Source organism: Xenopus laevis, chromosome 9_10S (assembly GCF_017654675.1).
Source record: "Xenopus laevis strain J_2021 chromosome 9_10S, Xenopus_laevis_v10.1, whole genome shotgun sequence".
Lineage (NCBI taxonomy): Eukaryota > Metazoa > Chordata > Amphibia > Anura > Pipidae > Xenopus > Xenopus laevis.
Window position 1 is genome coordinate 56272191 of NC_054388.1, and position 22507 is coordinate 56294697.

A 22507-nucleotide genomic window follows, 5' to 3' on the forward strand; every position below is an offset into this window, starting at 1 on the left:
TGAACATCATCCACTAACTTTTCATTCCTATAGGAATTTTAGAAGTTAATGAGTGAAAGTTCCCCATTAGTACACTTGCAAAAATCCCATAGGAATGAATGGAAAGTGGGCACATTTTTCTGTGGTAAGCTCTAATCACACATTTTGATAAATCTACTATCTAAGTGGTTTAGACGCTAGTGAATTTAATTTTCATACTGGTGACAGTAAAATCCCCCTCCCCAGTTTAGCTTAAAGAAGGAGGGGAATAGTTCATAGTGAATGGAAAAGAGTAGCTAAGTCCTATATTCCATTAGAGCTTCCTGGTTTCCAGTCTGCATTATGAGGCTATCAGAGACCCACTAGCAGAGAACAACAAAATGCTCCAACTAATGCTAGCATTGGGTGTGTAGCAAATAGAGCACTATGCAACCCAAACAGACAGATCTGGACAGCCCCACAAAAAAGTAAACTGTTTAATTCAGAGTGGGACCTATGGTAACCCTACTGCCATCTGATGGAAACAGCAGTGCAAATGCTGCATGTGTCATAAACCTTAGGCTACAACAGTGGGTAGGTGGTCTTGGTGTTATTTGGCGTTAAACCCATTTTAGAAAAGGACCTATTTAGTGCACATTGCAGACTTGTGAGTCCCACAAAGCATAAACCACAACAAAAAAAATCATTAATAATTTGAGAACCATGTAAATTATTCATAATAGAAAATTGCTGCCTGTTTGCGATTCATGTTCTTGTCATAATTTGTCACTAGTGTCTTTGGCTGCATTGAAAAAACACCCCACCACCTGTTATCTTACTCCTTCAAAGTAATTCCCCCTTTCCCTTGCATCTGGAGTTCACAGATTGCAAGATTACACACAAAGCTCCTCATACATTTAAACCTCTATTTTTATCATCCCTATTTTTGTTCACGGCATAGAAAAGCTGATTTGAGCAGCAACAACATTAGCAGAGCATGAAGTCAGTTTCGTTATGTTTGTTTTATTTTTCCCATTACCCCGTACCATACTGTATGGCAAAGGTGTAATTATTAATTTAGAGTAATACATAAACAGTATAATAATGTTCACATGACAAATTAATTAATTATAAATATTTACCGAGTGCAGATGCTGTGCACGTCCCTCCGTTCAGGCAGTAATTATTACAGTGGTTGATTTCACATCTTTCCCCAGAAAAACTTGGCCAGCAATGGCACCTTGGATCACCTTTTTCATTTATAATGCATCTCCCTCTATTCTCACAAGTCAGTTTACATAAGTCATCTACATGGTAACAAAAAATATAAAGATGTATTTGTATCTTAGTGTGTTCTAATAAGTAACAGCTATGTTGGTAATGAAAACACAATACATTACCACATACAACATATATTACAGTATGGCTGGGGGCCATACACAGTTTGCATACAGTTTGCATACAATTGGGATTAGGATGTTTTTCTTTTGGTTACAGCAGTTTCTTTCCACAATCAAGAAACACGTCTTGCTGAATAAAAATGCAGCACTTGCGGGCCCAGGTCAACCCTGTCCTTAAAGGGTACAGTGTGCAATTGTGTGCCCTTGTGTGCCTGTGTTTGTCTTCATTACCTGGCATGTGCATCTTAGTGAGTTTGAGGACAGGTAGGACATGAATAGGGAAATGGAGGATGGTCAAATGTGTGCCTCCCCAATTCCTTGTGAATACAGAGATGCCATATGTAGTCAGTTCTGTATTCATGAAGAAGCCATGGGTCTCTGCTCTGAAATGTAGGGTTCAGACTTGCAGCTTTTTAAGTAAAGAGAAAGGCAGTGTGTAAATTCCAAAACAAAGGCTGATTAGGCCTTTTGAACTTTGCACACCTATATACCTACTCCACTGGTAGTTATAACATGTGCCGTTACTGGCATGCCTAGGCTTAAGAAGCAAATTTATGATCACCTTCTCATTAGCTCTATTAATTATCCTTCTTGGTCATGAAAGTTTTTTGTGATGCCAACAAACACTGCTTCCTCCACACTGCTTATCTCCTGCTTGACTTCAAATGCATTAATGAAATGACAATCAGTCACACAGTTAAGGCAACACTTCCCCAACACACACATATGTATATCTTTTGTATAAATGGCCTGGAATTGAGAAGCTGCCTCCTACATATGGGTACCAGATAGGAATAAAACAGTGTCAAAATAGAAAAAACAGTAAGAGATAGATTTATTAAACAATTTTGGAAATCTTAGTTGAATTTTTAAAATTCTAATTTTTGAGATTAAGCACAAAAATGTTGCCAACTAACACCTGCTGAGATTCTGTAGAAGTGTATCTTCAGTATACAAGCAAGAACGTTGACACTGTGTGACTATACAGTATAAGGGAATATTCATGTTTATGTCATGATATCATTGCAGAAGTCTCAGTTCTCACCGGTATAATACAAGCTGAGGCTGGATGACTGCAAGTTTAGTACTTTTTTAATGGTGAGGAGAGGATAATAGGGCAATAACTATATTTTTCATTATGTGTTACCATCAAACCTGTTGTTTCCATGTTGCACATTTTTTGGTGGGGGGGAGGTTATTCAACAAAATCTAATTTTCCCACATAATCATGCTTGATTGTACAGATGGTACTTTACACTGACCTGCAGTACTATGGTCCATACAGGTTCCATTAACTGGAATCTTTCCCTCTGAACAGGCACATGATGCTCCTGAAGGATTTAGCAAGCAGATGAAATCACATTTTAAATCCAGACAAGGATTAGGCACTGTTTAAGAAAAAACACAAAAAAGTATATTTGCTTAGGTGGAAATTTTTATCTGAGAATGTTTAATTTGTCTGTGTCAGCTTGGCACAGCTTGGAAATCAGTATAAGTTAAATACTTTTTTATGCTTATGTTGCAATCCTGCAGGGCATCACATAAGTACTAGCTGCAGTGTACTGGTAAGAAAATCTTTGTATTCATATACAAAAATGCTGTGTACAGGATCTAGGACCTCAATGATGTAAGTAATGAGCAACAGTATAATTATTAAGGGGTCAATTTGAGATTGCTCTTTTGGCACAAAGGCCTGCATTATTAGTAAAACCCATGTTGGATTTTGTGCCAAAAAAAAACCATGGCAATTTTTGTCATTTTAGTTGAACGGACTTGTGAAATTAAGCAAAATGTCTACAAAACCTACCAAACTTTTTATAATTTCAAAAGCCCATTCAAGTTAAATGCCCAGTGTGATTAGTAAACTCATGTGAGGTTTCCTTGAAGTTTGTTCAGGCACGAGCAATCTTAATCTGCCCGCCAAGTGCAGTAGTACAAAATTGATATTATATCATAATTTTCCCCTAAAGTTCATCCATTTCGATTACATAGCGAATATGACAATCTGTGATTCTAATGTTATATATGTTATATTTTTACAATATGCAAAAAAACCATATTAAATGAATGAAAAAAAGTTGCAATTATTCTTTCATGAATGCAGAAGTGTAGTTAAGCATTAAAAAGGGAGGGTTTAACATTCATACTTACAGTTTGGTTGTTTGTAATGATGTGATACTAGCACGCTTTTTGTTTTCTCAACATTAAGGTTAAGGTATTCCATAACACCACTGCCAAATTTTTGTATTCTAAATGCACCGTTTTTTAGACCTGCTCCATAAATATAATCCTCAAAGATATCAATTCTGTGAGGGTAAAGTAGGCCTTTCAAGTGTAAAGAAAAAAAAATCAGTCCAATACACTGGAAACATATCAATACTTTAAAATATGCTTCAGAGTGTGCTCTGTGATTTATTCAGTTATTGAAAATATTTATGTAGGACAAGAAACTGCATCTGCTATCTGGACTTTTTGAGCCATGTTTATACCTAGAATGCACCTGCAGTCAGGTTAATGTATTTACAGTTCTAAGAGTGAAAAAAATCATAAACATTGCCAAAAAAGAAGTAATTTTACTTCAAAATACTCTTGGATCTTTGAGAGACCCATATGAATTTCCCAAGCATAACATTTTGCTGACATTTTGGCATGTACCTTGTTTGCTACTAACAGCAATGATTAAATCGGAACCATCCATTTTCACAGTTCCAATGACCGACATCTCAAAATCAGCCCAGTACAAGCGCTGGCTGTAGTGATCAACTACAAGGCCTAAGGAAAATGGAAGAGTGTGGGGGAAAATTAAATTAGGTAAAATAGAAAACAATAAGACAATTCTAGGTCATAGGCATGTTGCCATTGCCATTTCTTATTCCATAGACACCCCTAAAGAGTTACGGGCAGATTTCTCAAAAATAGGACATTTTTATCAACGCAAGATATTTCTTCTATTTTTCCCATGTTTCTAGGGTATTTATCATTTGTTACTTGAATTCTTTTCAAGCATGAAAATATTACAGAAAACTCTTTCATTTTGTAAGGTTCCCATTTACTATAGTGAAGCAACTCAAGAACTCTCTTTAGGTTTCAGAAGGTACTTGCATTTATTTTCACAAATGTGTTTGTATGTGATTCACAACCGCATATTTATTATGCTGTATAAAAAAACGGTGGAATAATAAACCACACATCACCACACTTTGTTGTGTAAAAAATAGAGTACAATTTTTACACATTTTTTCTTATGTGACTTCCGCGGGAAACAATGTAAAATAATGTCAATGGTAACGTTTAGAGAGTATACATTCTAGCATCAATCTTGGTGTAAAAAACAGTGCAACTGAACATCAATGTTATGTAAATTTAGACCCACATCGACCTTTGATAAAACTGCCCCTTAATATCAGAGAACTTTGGATATATATTTGATCAGTTACAAAATACTTTACATGGCTCCTTTTTTGTGTAAAATGATACTGGAAAATATAATCTTTTTGGCCTTCTGAGTCAATCATTTGTCACAATAGGAATCCAATAACCTTAACCCATAGTCAATGAAAATACACTTGCACTTGCACTTTATTTCAATTGTACCAGCTGCAGGTGACCACTTTTCTGTTCCACTCACACCTTGAGTGACAACAGTGCAGATTTGTTCTATGTTCTACCATAAATACATATTCTGTTGATCAGTTATTACCCTGCATCAAACCCTCTTATCAAGACATACTAAGTACCACACTATCAGCAAACATGGATTAGTAATTTTAGACCATCCAGCCATGCCTATATACACAGTAGAAAATCTCATCTGAAGCCATATTAGTTTGGTTATTATTTTTTTTTAGAGATGTGAGAATATTATATTCTATTATCACAAAAAAAGTGGAAATTAAAATTAAGTTTTAATGGAATGTAAATAAAAATATTCTTAGGCATATTGTTACTGATTGCATATTTTTGTGTGCTTTTTAGTGATGGACAGATTTGTCCCATTTCGCTTCGTCAAAATATTTGGGAAATTTGTGAAAAATTCACGGAATGCAAATTTTTACTCCCGCGTCAGTCATTGGGCATCCCAATAAAGTTGACGCGCAATGGTTTTGATATGAGCAACTTTACCAGCGTGCATCCAAAAAATTTTGATGCCGGCAAATTTCCGCTGCAGTTTTGCAAATTTATTCTCCTGTGGCGAAATGCAGAAATTCGCCACAAATTCACTCCTGGCAAATTTATTCGCCCATCACTAATGCTTTTGTATTATTTGCCTTTTATTATGCATCTATTCTAAAATGTAAAATGATGTCTAGTTGCTGGGATCAAGTGCAGACACAACTGAAAATCTTACAGAACACTTTGGTGGTGAAATACACCAGGAAGGAGCTTTGCATTTAATACTGGTACATGTCACAGTTTGTTACACCACTTATAATACAATAATGTCAGTGCCATCTATTTTTTTATTGACTTTAGTGGTTTACACCAGAGTTGGTGAGAAATTGCTTCATAGATTATGGCATTTGGATACTATAAAATAAATCAAAAACCTATATATTTGATATTTTTATTTCACTGGATTTTTCTGCTGATTTCACAGTGGAGATCAGACTAAAGGAGGAATACTTAAAAGTATCAATCAAACATCAGAAAGTTCTTTGATTAAAAAAAATGATATATACAGTAAATATATAGTACATCAGTTATTGAATGAAAGTAATACCTGTTGGTCTTTGTAAATTTTTCTGCACTATTATTCTTCTTTGAGTGCCATCCATTGCTGCCTCCTCTATGTGTGACCGATCAGCAATGACTGTCCAGTACATCATTCTAATGGATATTGCATTGTAATGTTTTAGAATATATGGGAATAAAACAAGATAAATTAAGTTTGAGTGCTCATAAAATATATTATTTCACAAACTCAAGTAACACTTTACACAGAAAATCCAATTTACCCTTTTTTTGGGTTGACAGCAATAGCATAAGGTTCTCCAGCAATATGCGTTAGGAGTCGTGTACAATTAGGACCATGTATTTGCCCTACATTGATAGAGTATCTCAGACTGGTCCAGTGAGAAGTGTAATAACTGAACCAATGCATGCGTGAATGGTCTGTCCAGTAGATATTCCCTGCAATCCAGTCAACTGCAATATCTCTTGGTCTTTTGAATTCTGGGCACTACAAAGATAAATGAATTACTTAAGGCAAGATTAGTTAATAGTAATGTTTAATGCACAACTAGCAAACATATTCAACCTGTACTAGATGAACCAGGAATGAAACACATAAATTGGACATGCATGTTACAATTGTGCAGATTTTTCACAGTACACTAACCAACAGCAACCTGTTATCATTTCACATTGATTGGTATTTTATATGTTGAATAATAAAGGCAAATGCCTGTAAACATTTTAGATTTTATTGTGTAACACGCTATTTTTTATAATGTGTATTGACCTGTTGTTATAATGAGCATCAGGGAAAGTAAATGGGAATCTTAATTTGCCAATACATGCCCAGAAAATCAAATCTTAAATTGCCAATTCATGCCCAGAATAAAGCAGTATGGACAATTACAAACATACTACTTAACATCTGGGCATGTATGGCATCTCATGGGGCAGATCACAGTTATTCTGCCCAAACTTTATTTTTTCTGGTAATAGAACTTTTGGCATGCATATGGGGATCCCGGAATATGATGGTTTGCCATCAATATATCCATCAACAGGTGGCACTCAGGTTATAATAACTACCAGAATAGCCTTTGTACTTAAGGGCCTCATTTCATACACAGAACACAACACTAGGCTTGGCCCCTTACAATTAAGGATGCACCGAATCCAGGATTCTGCCTTTTTCTGAATCCTAATTTGCATATGCAAATTAGAGTCGTGAGGGAAATCGCATGACTTTTTGTCAGAAAACAAGAAAGTAAAAAATGTTTCCCCTTCCCACCCCTAATTTGCATATGCAAATTAGGGTTCGGATTCGGTTCGGTATTCGGACGAATCTTTTGCAAAGGATTTGGGAGTTCGGCCGAATCTGAAATAGTGGATTCGGTGCATCCCTACTTACAATACCATGTTATTAGTCTGTATTAATAGTTATCTCCTCAAATGGTATTTTAATTTATTTATTTATACCTTAATCGACTTATTTTTGTGTTTCCACTTTAAGAAAAAATGTACAAGTATTGTTTGACTCATTGATGATATCCCATTTTTGACATTGTCTCTTAAAAAAAAAAAGATAATTTTAGACTCACAATCAAACCACTTTTGGTTTCTTTTCCTCCTCTCCCATGAAATGTATTGAAGAAAATACCCCCTGGATTAAACTGTGTGCTCCAGATAATCATATTTCCTTGTAGATACATGTCCATTCCTGTTATCCTGGAATTGTAGGCAATGCGAGAAATCTGCTGATGCTTTGCATTGTTACTAAAAGGATATGCAAAGGCAAGGACCTCTGTATCATTGGCAACATAGAGAACTTGATCTTCTGTGTCTGAAATAAACAACATATACTTATTTTTAATTAGCAATCATATTAAATAAACATTGTATTTGTTTTACTAGGCATTTCAAATTTACCAGACATTGATTGTTGTTTTTAGTGCAACTTTACGCCAATTCTTCTATTTTCAGTTTGGATTTTGATGAGTAAGTTAACAATATTAATCATAATCACAGATCATGGTCAGGGATGTCTAACCTCAAGCCTTAGCCTGTTGTTAAAATATGACTATTAAGGATATTGGAATGATATATCTGTATTAGCTGCAAGATTCAAAGTTTTCCATTTGTCCATTAAAGTACAGACACCTTTGACAGTCCTGTATACAGAGGTAGGAGAGAGGATGCATGTAGGCACCCCCTTCTTTGTCCTATCCATCCCGTCCTATAATTTAGAATGACAATTTAGTGAGTAGGAGAAGCCATACTATAAGGCCCTCTCCTTACTGCCTACCAAATGTTTTGTGCCATCAGAGTTGTCCGGCAACCTCTGATGCTGTCTTTTGAACCTCACACCAGTTTAACAATCTGGCGTTATGTGCAGTGTGCAAAAACTCTATGATTTAAATGCTTGTAAATTGATAACTAAGAGACGTATTCTTGCATTCCATAGAGCATAAATTACCCCCATGGTCTACACTTGGTAGTTTTTGAGTGTGTATTGCCTGGCCTGATAAAAACATGTCTGCTTTTCTGCCTACCCTGTGCCTGAAGTCAGTCTGCAACTATGCTTATCCCCATTAACATGCTACAAGCCTATGTCTGTTTTACCTTTTCCCCAGTAGCCACAGACTTCACTTGTTCTGCCTGTTCCCTAGCAACTGCTTCCAACATGGTCCTTTATTCCTCGTTATGATAAACTAGCAGTCATAAGAGCCAGCCAGTATAGCCAGAGTGGAACATAGGTATATACATAATGAATCATGTTGTATGTTCTTGGATTAGTAATATATATCACTAATGGATAAAAAATAGATAGAAGGAGGACTTTTGTCAACCTTTTTAGTTCTGCTAAAATATTTAATTATTTCTCCATGTTACAGTTGTGCTTAATGTGTGTAAAATACTTAGAATAAAGTTGATTTCATGTGGTGTTTAAATTCCACCTATTTTGTGTGTATCAGGGATAGAGAATTCACCTTGTGCTATACAACTGTGATTTCTTTCCAGGAAATGTCTGTCACACATACATCTGTAGGACCCTTTCAAGTTTGTACAGTGATGGGAACAGCTACCCAGGAGTAAGCACTCATTGATGTCTGCAACAAAAGGAATACAACACAACATTTCACTGTGTGTTTCAATACATTTTTAAAATATAATATATTATATTTATTATTCAAATATGTACATTGTCAGAAATATTTCCATACAAAGTCATTCAATTATACTGAAATGTTTTTCATCAAACGATTTTAAGGTGAATATTTATGAACAAAAACAACATGCTGAGAGTTGCCCTTAATACAGCAAAATATTTTGTTATTAAAATATATTTTACTTAAAAGCATTTTGGGTATCCTCAATAAAGCATGTCTTGTATTTAAATATGACATTTTGAAATTTGAAATGCTGTTGCTTCAGTGTTTTAGTTGTTAACTTATTACAAGTCCACCAAGAGTAGAAAATATTTTCTATCATATATTTAGTTTGAAGGCTGCAGGGTCAGATTAAGGGGCCTATTTATGATTACTCAAGACATTGGCTCAAGCAATCTTAAAATAAACTCCACATGCATTTCTTAACTCACACTGGGTTTGAGTGGTAATTTTCATTATTTTCTCCAAATCAGCTTTTGTAATGAATATAAACATTGTCACCTAAAATCTGCCAAAGTTTCTATTTGTTACAAAAGCCTGTTGAAATTGCTGTGGTTTTTAAGCCTGAAACCCAGAGTGGGTTTCCTCACATGGGGGTTCCTTTAAGACCTGGACAACAAAAATCCCATTTATAAAAGTGGTAAGAATTACATGTATCACTGATTTATAACATATACACATCTATATCCCATATTCATCTATAGTGTTGCTTTATAAATAAATATGTAATGTCAAGTTTCTTGACAAAATGTAAAAAAGAAAAGGACACCCTTAAAAATGAGACCCTATACATTTTACTTCAATTGAATTTATTCCTGGAATAAAACATGAATAATGAGGCAGTTCAGCTGGTTAGAAATTGATTTATCATTATATCATCAATTGCTTGTCAAATGGGACCTGATATTGTGGGTCTGAGATTGTAGATATCAAGCAACTATCTTTTAGCACTGATATTGTCTAACTACAGGACCAAAAGTTAACCTTCAACCACTGCTCAGGAAGTCCACAGTCAGTAACCTGTGTTCTTTAGGAGGAAATTGTCCCCATTGGTCCAAGGATATTTAACCAATTTCTGTTTCTTAACGTAAAAAAATGGTAGTAAACAAGTGCTCAGTTTCCACCAAGGCAAGAGCTGGATTTGAGAGAGGACCTGAAGCAAAGGTAGACCTCAGTGCAGGAGATCAAGATTAAGCTGGACCATTTTCAAAAAAATATATGCCTTTGTAATGAAATAGAAAGTACATCAAATTTTCCTTTACTGCAAGTGTCTGGAGTGTAAATTAGTTGCTATGACTATAAGAAATGAAGTGTGCCAGTGGTTCCTTAACAAGAAACAATGAACAATTGTTTACTGAACAGAAAAGGTCTTCAAACACTGTCATAGATTAGGCAAATGAGTGAGATCAAACTTCTATTTTACTAAAAACCCAGTATGAAAGCCACTTTGGTCATTAGATATTGTTGGATCTTTTGCAAGATAACTTATATCACAATGTTTAAAGGGATCCTGTCATCGGAAAACATGTTTTTTTTCAAAATGCATCAGTTAATAGTGCTACTCCAGCAGAATTCTGCACTGAAATCCATTTCTCAAAAGAGCAAAGAGATTTTTTTATATTCAATTTTAAAATCTGACATGGGGCTAGACATTTTGTTAATTTCCCAGCTGCCCCTGGTCATTTGACTTTTGCCTGCACTTTAGCAGAGAAATGCTTTCTGACAGGCTGCTGTTTTTCCTTCTCAATGTAAATGAATGTGTCTCGGTGAGACATGTGTTTTTACTATTGAGTGTTGTTCTTAGATCTACCAGGCAGCTGTTATCTTGTGTTAGGGAGCTGTTATCTGGTTACCTTCCCATTGTTCTTTTGTTTGGCTGCTGGGGGGGAAAAGGGAGGGGGGTGATATCACTCCAACTTGCAGTACAGCAGTAAAGAGTGATTGAAGTTTATCAGAGCACAAGTCACATGACTTGGGGCAGCTGGGAAATTGACAATATGTCTAGCCCCATGTCAGATTTCAAAATTGAATATAAAAAAATCGGTTGAGAAATGGATTTCAGTTCAGAATTCTGCTGGAGATTCATTTTGAAATTTTTTTTTTTCCATGACAGTATCCCTTTAATGTATTTATTATCTTGTTATGAGGTAAGGAGTCCCTGATGAGTCCAAATCTCGGTCCCAAATATAATTAGGAAAAATTGGAATAATAGTAGTGATGAGTGAATCTGTTCCGTTTCTTGAAAACATCTGCAGATGGCGAAGTGCAGAAATTCACAACAAATCCATGTCTGGTGAAAAAATGTGCTCATCACTATTGTCTAGTGAAGCAGTTCTACAAACGTTCTGATAGACATAGCCTAACCATTGCCAGGATATATATTTCACCTGCACACATCAACCGGAATTTTTTAAATCATGTTTACCAAAAGTATTTTTCAGATCTCAGACAAAACAGTTTTTCTCCATTAATTAAAAATGTTTTTGAAACTAAAAAAGCTTTTGATCATGAGTGCTTGTTATTAGAGTTATTCGTTATTTGGAATAAAATAAGCTCTACAGCACCCAAGTATAAAAAATGTCATTAATAACTCTCATAAAGTTAAAAAATGATGTGTGGAAAAATAGCATTTGAATCAAATGTTTATGTTGTTTCAGTATATTCATAAAAAAGAAAAAAATGCATATACATTAAGATAAGGCATTCGGGCAATGCTCATATGCATTTATATTCTAATTAAAATGTGCCAATTCTGATATACTTGCATGTATTATCTTTATTTGTATTACTGCTCCACTGCTCCAACAATGGAATATTACATGATTCATTTCCTGCCATTCACAACCACCAAACTGTACATCAAGATATATTGCAATACCTCATTTGAGGGAATATTTATTTCAATAGCTTCATGAAGAATTCATTCTCTCTTTGAACAAAAGCTGTGCCTTCTCAAAAAGGAAACAATCTGTTAATGAGTAAAGGTTTAGAGTTGTAAGTAGTGTTTTACTGTTTTGACACACCATCTAAAGAACTTACCTTCACACTGTCTGTTTTTCAAGTTTCTCTGGAAGCCAGCCTTGCACTGACAAACAGCAGGTGTATTTGTCTGATTGCAGTAGGCATCATCTCCACAAGGATTTACATCATTTTCACAAGAGAATTCACTTAGTTCTGGGAAAAAATTAAAATTCAAGATTGGAAAGCAATCTTAACTGAAAGTTTGTCTTGAGTTAATTTTGTGTTAACAATACTATTAATTATTATAGTATTTATTATATGATGTTATATGTATATTAATATAAATAGATGGAATGCCCACAACCAGGGATGGGCGAATTTGACCCGTTTCGCTTCGCCAAAAATTCGCCGCCGGCGAAATGTCGCAGACGCCCATTAAAGTCTATGGGCGTCAAAAAATTTTCGACGCGCGTCTTTTTGTTTTGACGCACGCTGCCATACGAGTCTATGGGCGTCATTTTTTCGGCGAAACGAGGCGAAAAAATTCGCCCATCCCTACCCACAACCCATGGTCAATATGTGAAATGTTATCTATGTGCAAATGTATCTGCTACATGATTGCAATTTATGTTTTTGGTTGTTTTATAAAAACACATTTCTTCATGATAACTAGCTAGAAACATGCTGTGTAAAATATTCACTGTTTATGAATATGCTGATATTGACATCACAATGGAATAATTAGAAAAATTTTGACTAAAGAGAAAAATCTAGGCAACTACATGAACGTGTGATTCTCTTTTCCCCTCAGCCATATCAGCTTTTTAGTTATGAATATGTTGTGTCTAAAAATAACCCATATTAAACATTCTTTCCTGTTTTCTGTCAAAGATTTTCCCACTTTAACAATAACACATACAAGAAAGAAGCTCAGAAGCTAATACTGTAAGTATATCACACTGGGGTAACTACGGGTCATATCCATATGGTTCATCATCTCTGACTATTATCTTCAAGTATCTATCTGCCATCTGATCTACTATTACTAGCTATGCATTTAGCTCTAAATGTCTATAAAGGCATCTGTTCAGCACATTATTTTGATCTCCTATAAATGTAATGTTGTACAGGTAATTGAAAAGTCCCATCAAGATTGTATACCATTTGGAATTAAAGATTACAAAACATTCTCAGCATGAACATCTGCAGAAGTTCTAAATATTTATGCCTGGCTTACCCATAGTAGCGGGGTTTGCCATTGTTTTGATTGTTGGTTAAAGGCCTTTTTAAGGAAAATTAAAATACACCTAAAGTGCACATAAACAGCTAAGGGAATGAATACATTTTCTAAAGGAGGTTTAGTCATTTGGCTGAATTAGAAAAAGGTGCTTGGGGATACAGCATCAAATTAACTTTGGCAGCATTATTTCTTCAGTTTAGATTCACAATGAAATATAATTAATATACAAAGATTCACCAACTGAACATCATCTTACAAAGCATTGTTTAGTTTTCTGCCTGACAGGATCCAACTTTGTTTTTTTTTTATCACTGCTAAGAACAAAATCTTTATATTATAGTTGAAGTGATTCTTTCTTACCCTATAATAAGATAGAAATGTTGATCAAATTCATTATTTAAACCTGTGCACTTTCAGTATGTTAAGTAAAACATGTCATACCATCATTGTAATGATGTATATAATATTTTTATTTTTACTCAAGAACAAAATATAGCCCACTTGAACCTTTTTAGTTTTGGGGACTTTTTGATCTGATGCTCCGTGAGTTGCCACATAACATTATTCTAGCACAAATCAAAGAGCTGTCCAGAAATGTACAATTTATGTTCTGTAGGACCAGCAAAATAGGCTCTACACACCATAGTACTAAGAGGATTAAACTGGATTCTGAGCTTTTAGTGTATCATCCTGTCCTTGGGTAGGGGAAGTAGGTAAGGTTATTAAAAAAAGATAATTTCCCAATAAATTATATATATCAAAACAGAGCTGTTGCTTGGTATCAATAAAAAAGGCCTTATTAACATGTATTTTGGTCTTAAATGGATATTTTATCTCAACAATAAGGGGCAGTTTTATCAAGAGTTGGAGTGAAAATAGGAATAAAAATATCCAATTTTGAGTGATTTTTTGTGTACTTCGACTAGGGAATAGTAGAATATATGTTAGCCTATCAGGGACCTCCTAGAACCTATTTGGAAGCAATTTTTAAAAAAAACTTTGAATCAAATACAATGTTACTTCGATTCGTACGATTCTAATTCGAATGAAAACAGGCCTATAGAATTTTTTTTAAAAAAATTTTGGTTGGTCTTTTTTAATTCGAATTTCAAAGTTTTTTTTATTAGAAATTTGACCCTTGATAAGTCTCCCCCTAAGTGTGAGTCAGACCTATTAAGCATCAATAGACTTTATTGGAAATGTTTATTACATTTTTTCACCTTTGGATCATTTGGTGCTTATTACAGGATGAAGTAAAATCTGTAGTTTGTCAGTTATATTTGGTTGAACTAAAAATGTAATTCTGTCTGTTATTTCTTTTTTCCTAGAAAATATAAAATGTGTTTGGCTCCTTGCCATAGGTAACTATTTAGTATAACAGAGTAACTTCTTTATAATATACTCACCCATTTTACAGCCCTGCTCATCACTTTCATCCCCACAATCATCATATTTATCGCACTGTAGATCCACTGAGATGCATTTTTTATTATTGCAGGTGAACTCATCATTTTTGCATGGTTTCACTTTTTGTCTTGCTGCTAATGTATAATTCAAAGAGAGTATAAATCACAATTAGCTTTTACCTTTTTACTGAAAAGCAACCAGCATGAAGAAGAGCTGGCCAAGTCACAGTAGGGTCTCTAATGGGTTTTAGACATAATTATTTTAAAGCCTAATTTATAGCACAAATAAATGTTCAATTAAGATTTTAATTAAGGTCAATTATGCTTTATTTCTTGCCAAAGACTTCTTTGAAATTCCATTTAAGCTAAGACATGTGTGAGTTACATTATACCTACCACAGAAAGCTTCATCTGAGCTATCACCACACTCATCCAATCCATTGCAAATCTGTTCTGTTCTTAGGCACACTCGGTTGTTATGGCATCTGAAAGGCCTTGTTGGCGGACACAGAAACTTTACTTAAAAAGAAAAATACCAACCATTAAAATGACAATATATTTAAAATAGTAAAATTGCATAGTTTATGATGTGAAATGTGGCTATATGTTTCAACATTATGGGCAGATTTATCAAGAGTCAAAGTGAAAATTAGAATTTTCAAATTCAAACTTTTAATTAAAATTTTCAAGTTTTTCAAGTGGAATCCAACTAGGGAATAGTTTAATATTCGATTCGAGTTTTCTAAAAAAAAAAAAAATTCATTTGATTTTTGAAATGTACAGGCCAAGAAAATACCACATATATACATAAGATATAGATAAATAGAATAACATGTATAATATGTTATAAGTACACTATTAATCAACAATCTGTTCTCTTTTTCGAAATACCTTAGCTAAATATATTTAAGGAGGAGATAGATAATCAGCACATAGATTTATGTATAAAACATTCAAATCACACTGAATATTTCAATAAGTAAAACCATACCACACATTTCAGGCACTTCATCGGAGTTGTCTCCGCAATCATCTTCCCCATCACATAACCATAATTGTAGTTTGCAGAGAGTATTATTGCACAGGAACTCGTCAGCTCTGCATATATTTGCTTTTTCAAAGAGAAAGATCAAGAAAAGAAAGAAAAAAGTCACATTTACTTAGAATGTTGTAATAACAACTTTATTGTCATGGACTGCAGGAGCTAATGATGTAATGACTCACAATAACAATCATATGGAGCAAAACTGACACATACTGTATTACTGTAGATTCAGTTTTGAAATGTAATTATCAGCTGAATTCTTTGCTTTCTTCCAAATTTAATTTCAAAGTATGTATTGGTGGTGGATAAAGCAAAATAAATGGTCTGTTTTTTTTGCAACATTATATTAGTGGTGTATGTACTCCACACTTTACTCCATTGTCACATTTAACATATATATCAGTACATGTTAACTGTTAAATGCTATAAAGTTTGAATAAAGTGTGAATCAACCTATATGTGATTTTATATGACGTGCATACATTTTTTTGCCAAATGCACTATAGTAAAAGCTTGTTTTTCTATTAATTTTTTCTAGCATCAATTGCATTCAATAAATTTGTATCAAAACTTTCAAGGGGATGTTCACCCTTCAGACAATAGTCCTAATTTAACACTCCATGTGATAAAAAAATATTTTTGTAATTTATCTTTATTATTTTAAATGTTTCCTTTCATAGAAGCCATGGATCTGTGTTGTTAAATTGGAATATGTTTTGTTCATTCCATGTTTTCTTATAGCCATTTTTTTTTAAATTTTGCAATACTGTATGTGGACTTCAGAGACTATGAATGTACTGTAAATGGTGCATTAAAGAGAGAGAGAGAGAGAGAGATTACATAAACATTTATGAAATAATAAAACGTTTGTGATAGTTCTACATTCTTCTACATGGTGTCATTAAAAATCAGCATATTATTTTGTGGGATAAATGGCTTCATCAATAGAGAAGGAAGCTTTCATTTATTTTACATAACCAATAAATATAATATTGGAAGTGAGGTCATGTCTATGAAGTCAGGTGACTTACTGTATGTTTTTCTATTGCTGTGTATATAAAAGAGAGAAAAAAACTATGGCTAAGATACATTTGTAGGAAAAACTTTAGAATTTAGTAAATAACCCCTTAGACTATCAAAGATTTCTAGTACCAGTAAGCAGATATACAGAAGATCTGGAATCACACAACCTGTGATGCCTGCTCCAAGCCCTAGCTGATAACAGAGCAGAAAAGAGCCATGCCATGTGGGGGAGATAAAGTCCACATAGAGGTGATGTGGAGGTCTAATTATCAACAGTATCATTTAAGTGGTTTTTAATGTTTTTGAAACCACAACTAAACTCACTTTCTCTAAAACCACAAATGCCATGGAATGTATTAAATTATCTGAATTTAAAAAAAGCACAAATGAAAAAAAAGTGCAGAACAATCCAAAGCAAAATTACAAAAACCTCTAAATATTCAGGTGAGAAAACCTCTAAAAGCTGATTGTTTAAAAAAGGTCAGGATCAATGTAACTCTCATTGACTTCTATAGGACCTCAACAACTTTTACCTGATGAATTTGTGTTTTCATGTTTTTGTGGTTTTGACACTTAGGGGCAGACTTATCAAGGGTTGAATTTCGAAGTAATGGGAGTTTTTTTGAACCCATAACTTCAAAATTTGAATAAAAAAAGACCAATCAAAAATAATTTAAAAAATTGAAGTTTTTAACTTAGGTTGAGTAGGCTGTATTCAAATCGTTTGAATCTAAGTTTTAGCGCATTCGATTGAATTTGAAACAAAGTACTGTATTTGACCCAAAAAACTTAGATTTTTCAGAGTCCACCAAATGACTCCAAATTGGTTCTAGGAGGTCCCCCATAAGATAAAACAGCAATTCAGCAGGTTTTAGATGGCGAAGGATCAAAGTCACATTTTAAAAAGACAGTACATAATAAATTTTGATATTCTAACAGTCAAATTATTTTCAAATTCAAATCAAATTTTGGCCTATTTGATAGCTGAAGTACACAAAAATAGCTCAAAACTGATCTGATTGGAATAGCTGGACAAAGGCCGGTCACACAATATTGATGTTTATGGTGTATGGAATCAGTAGGAGGAGCCATAACCATTAAATATAATAGTATTTCTCCACTATATGTAAGAAGAGTATAGTATAGTAATAGTATTTCTCCATGTATATGTAAGAAGTTATAGTCATGTTCTTGGTCCAGTGCCTGCTCAAAGGATGTTATAAAAACACAACAAAATATTGTGTCCTTTTTGTAACATTTTTGTACATATGCACTGTTATACATTTAATAATTTTATAGAAAAATGTAATACATTTTCTCCTTGTGATTCTAAAAGAACCTTAGCTATGTGCTAGAGTCCTGCAGTGGGTCAGGTACCTGTTGGTACTCGCGAGTTAACCGCAAAAAAAACAGGCACCGTGTGGAATGAGGGGGAGGATTTTCAGGTGTGGGTATAGATGCGGGTCTGCGGGTAGCAGGTCGGGTTGCGGGTCTCATCTAAATTTCTTATCTAATGTAATATTGTCTATATTTTACTCCTTTTAACATTTTACAAAACTTGTTTCTGTCCCCGCCCACTTCTGATGCCACTTCCGGTTTGCAGCACCATCAAAGCCTATTTGATGGTGGTCGGTGGGTTACGGGTCCGGTTGCGGATAAGGCAGTTGTGGGTCCTTGTCAGGTAGTGGCTCAAAGTGGGTTTGGGTCGGGTCTTAGATATTGGTTCCACACAGGACTCTACAGTGTGTCTCAACCCTTTGCATTATGAGTTGAAACTCTGGTCTGTTTTATGCTAGTTAACCCTTTGTGGCAGTGGAATCAAGTGTGTTTGTTGTGTAACAAATTGATGTATCTCTCAAAGTCATGAGAGTGGTGGCAGCAAGTTTTGTGGAATTTGTTGACATTGGTTGGTCTTTAGGGTGCTATTAAGCTAGTCTAACCTATGTGCAAGGGTAGGGAGAAACTAGGCAAGTGACACCTGATAACTACACGTGCAGCTGGAAGTGTTGTTATCGTGACAGGTCCCATAGTGGGTTTTGTGTTTTTTTTTTATTTATTAAATTACAATTTTTGTTTTTTAGAGTAATTAGTAAAATAAAAAATTTTTATTACAAAAAATTTGATTTGAATAAATTTGCCCCTTGGAGTTAAGTGCTTGGGGTTCATTTGCATGCTCAAGTTTATTTTATTTTTTAAGTTATCAGAGTTCTATAATAATAAAACATAGTATAATATATAGTGTAATCATAAACCACTGACCTTGCATAAACATAAATGAACATAAGTATAGTAGTTGCTGCTAAAATAGTAATATTTTAACAGCTTTAAATTGTTTGAATGATGAGGCACCAGATTGTGACTTTATTGCAATGTAGAAATTTACTCCAGTGACTATGCATTCCATGAATGGTAGTCTAGATATTTACAAGGCATAATAGTGTGATGATTTTATTTTCTTATATACAGTACTTTAAAGTATGTGCATTAGCACAAAATATATAAATTATTTAACAAAACAAACATACTTTCTCTATTTATTTTCTTGTCTGAATATTTTCCCATGAGTTTTACCCCCATATTTTACCCACTTGGATTTTAATCCTTGATCAATGTACTTTCTTTGTTTTCAGAGAACAATACATTTGCGGTGCTGAAAGTCTTAAATTATTCTTCCACAAGGAATTGTAGTGTTTTTTCTGTACTGTCAAAGGCAATCAGCAAGAGACTTATTTATTGTAACCGACAAAGAATATAAAGGTGAATAATTTCCTCAGAATATTTTACTTGGTCTTTTGTTGTATTACATAAAATGGATTTTGTGTTTTGAATTTGTCTGTATATAAAGCTTTGTCTTGGATTTGACATGTCTTTAAAAAGTAAAACTATAGAAAATAGTATGATTACCTGTTTCCTGTAACAATACTTCAGACAGTATATTCATTTATATGTCTGCAATGCTAATGTTTGGTTTTCAACCACAAGGCATTGTGATGGCTTCATGGGTAAAGATTGAATCATAAGTTATATTTATTTTTAAATATATGTATTATTTTTTGAATAAAATGCCATGCTAAAATAGAAGCCACCAATGTATGTTAATTTTTCATGTACAGGTATCGGACCTATTATCCAGAATGCCTGGACTTGGGGTTTTCTGGGTAAGGGGATCTTTTCATAATTTGGATCTTCATACCTTGTCTACAAGAAAATCATTTAAACATTAAAGGGGACCCGTCACCACAAAAAATAATTCCAAATCCTATTTTATCATGTTAGTTAAGCAAAATGAACTTTAGTTACACTATATAAATTAATTTTAAATTTGTTTAATTAATTGTTTAATTAATAATTATAGCAAGCAGGCAGGAGCCATTTTGTGGACACTGTTATTAAGGCAAGCTTTGCATCATCTCAAAATCTTGTTTGTGCACCAGAATGGGGGACCCGATGTCTATCCCCATGTACTGGTTACACAATTAAATGATGAAGAGAATGGGGGGAAAGTAAGGAGAGCAGTTACATCTAGGAAGGGCTGAATGGAAAGTGAAAGTAATATTAAAGGCAATATTTGATTGACAGGTGAGATTTTTAAATGAGTTTACAGTTATGAATGCTTAAATATTATTTAAAAAATTATTTTGGTTTCATGTTTAATTTGAAAAGGACATTAATTATACAGCTTTTTATGTTTGGGTGACAGGTCCACTTTAAATAATCCCAATAGGCTGGTTTTGTCTCCAATAAGAATTAATTACATTTTATAATCTGATCAAAATCTGAAAACTTCTAAAAGTCTGAATTTGTTTAAAGTGGTCCAGTCCAATCAGATCAGCGCAGATTAAACTGACTTCTATAGTACCTCAACAATTTGTTCTTGGCAAAGTTTTGCCTTAGAGGTTTTGGTGGTTTTTACACTTAGGGGCAGATTTATCAAGGGTTGAATTTCGAAGTGTAAAATACTTCCATCGAATTGAAATACTTTGACTTCGAATATCGAAGTCGAAGTATTTTTCACCGAATTTGGACATCCTACGATCGAATTAAAATCGTTTGATCGAACGATTATATCGTTTGAACCGAACAATTTGAGCGATTTTAGCGTAAGATTTTACTTCGATGTGTAAAGACTTAGAAAATGGTTGTAGAAGGTCCCCATAGGCTAACATAGCACTTTGGCAGGTTTAATTTGGCGAAGTATTGAAGTCAAAGTTTTTTTAAAGAGACAGTACTTCGATTATCAAATGGTCGAATAGTCAAACGATTTTTACTTCGAAACTAATTTGTCGTAGTATCCTATTCGATGGTCGAATTATCCAAAAAATTACTTTGAATTTCGAATTTTTTTACTTCGAAAGTTCCCACAAATCCACTTTGACCCTTGGTAAATCGGCCCCTTAATAAACCTCAATGTTTTAGAGCTTTTCAGAAATATAGAAAAGCCACATGGAAATTCATGGAAAAAACCCAAAATGTAATTGTTAGTAAATAGGCCCCTTAGTAAATCTTGAAGTTTTAGGGCTTTTGAGAAATAGAGAAAAACACAATCTTTTAGAGATCCATGGGAAAAGAATTGTAAATCTGTCTCTTATTCTATTATTGTAGACAATGGAATATGCCTTTCTCCTTTAGCAGCCTAATTCTGGCATTTTATGTGTTCACAGTTCCCTCATATGATATTGTTTAATTAGAAGAAAATAAAAATTACAGACACTGTTAAACTATATGAATTACATTATATTAATTTAGGTAAAGGCATATCTCATATTAAAATTCATAATTTGCAGAATCACTATGTTGGCTGATAGTTGTGCACTACTTGTCTTGGAACAGAAGAGTTGATATGACTTCAGCCATATGCACAATCATCATTATCAAAAATCTTTTCCACTTTTTCATAGCTAAGAAAAGCTGAATTTAACCATATGTAAATCAGAATAATAGCCAATATCTCAATTTCCCATCAGCAGCTTGAAATCCCTGATTACCAGACCAAATAAATGAAATGAACTTGGTTTGATTTCTGTATGATGAAAAAGTAATAAAGTTTCATCAGGACAGAGGGTTCTTAGCAGCCAGACTGAGCATGTTTGGAAAAAAACATTAGTTCACAACCTTCTTCTGCACACAGCCTATTGAGCTATTTGATTGGTTGTTCTTATCTCTGTAAACCTCACTGTAATCCTGTTTATATTGAACCACTCATATCACTATACATATACAGGTATGCGACCTGTTATCCAGAATGCTCGGAACCTGGGGTTTTCCGGATAACGCATCTTTCCGTAATTCAAATCTTCATACCTTAAGTCTACTAGAAAATCATGTAAACATTAAAAAAAATCAATAAGCTGGTTTTGCTTCCAATTAGGATTAATTATACTTTAGTTTGGACAAAGTACAATGTTTTGTTTTATTATTACAGAAAAAAAGGAAATGATTTTTCAAAATTTGGATTATTTGATTATAATGGAGTCTATGAGAGACATCCATTCCTTAATTTGGAACTTTCTGGATAATGGGTTTCCAGATAACAGATCCCATACCTATACAAGTTTTGGTAATACCCAACTAATGATTAAAATTAGCCGGTTTTTATGAGACCCACTAATCCCTACATCTGCAATAGTTCTTCC

At 33.9% G+C, this 22507-nt stretch overlaps 1 protein-coding gene across 1 annotated transcript in view; it reads right to left on the reverse strand.

The window, feature by feature from the left end:
- Positions 1-22507, reverse strand: part of LOC108702259 (low-density lipoprotein receptor-related protein 1B-like) — a 724128-nt gene that overhangs the window by 33307 nt on the left and 668314 nt on the right. Inside the window, exons 71-82 of the mRNA XM_041578093.1 lie at positions 15798-15917; positions 15203-15325; positions 14807-14941; positions 12239-12373; positions 9020-9139; positions 7631-7872; positions 6314-6537; positions 6079-6185; positions 4014-4130; positions 3510-3683; positions 2621-2746; positions 1101-1265 (exon numbers count right to left, since the gene is read on the reverse strand). Coding sequence (XP_041434027.1) covers positions 1101-1265; positions 2621-2746; positions 3510-3683; positions 4014-4130; positions 6079-6185; positions 6314-6537; positions 7631-7872; positions 9020-9139; positions 12239-12373; positions 14807-14941; positions 15203-15325; positions 15798-15917 — 1788 coding nt within the window. The remainder of the gene's footprint in view (positions 1-1100; positions 1266-2620; positions 2747-3509; positions 3684-4013; positions 4131-6078; positions 6186-6313; positions 6538-7630; positions 7873-9019; positions 9140-12238; positions 12374-14806; positions 14942-15202; positions 15326-15797; positions 15918-22507) is intronic.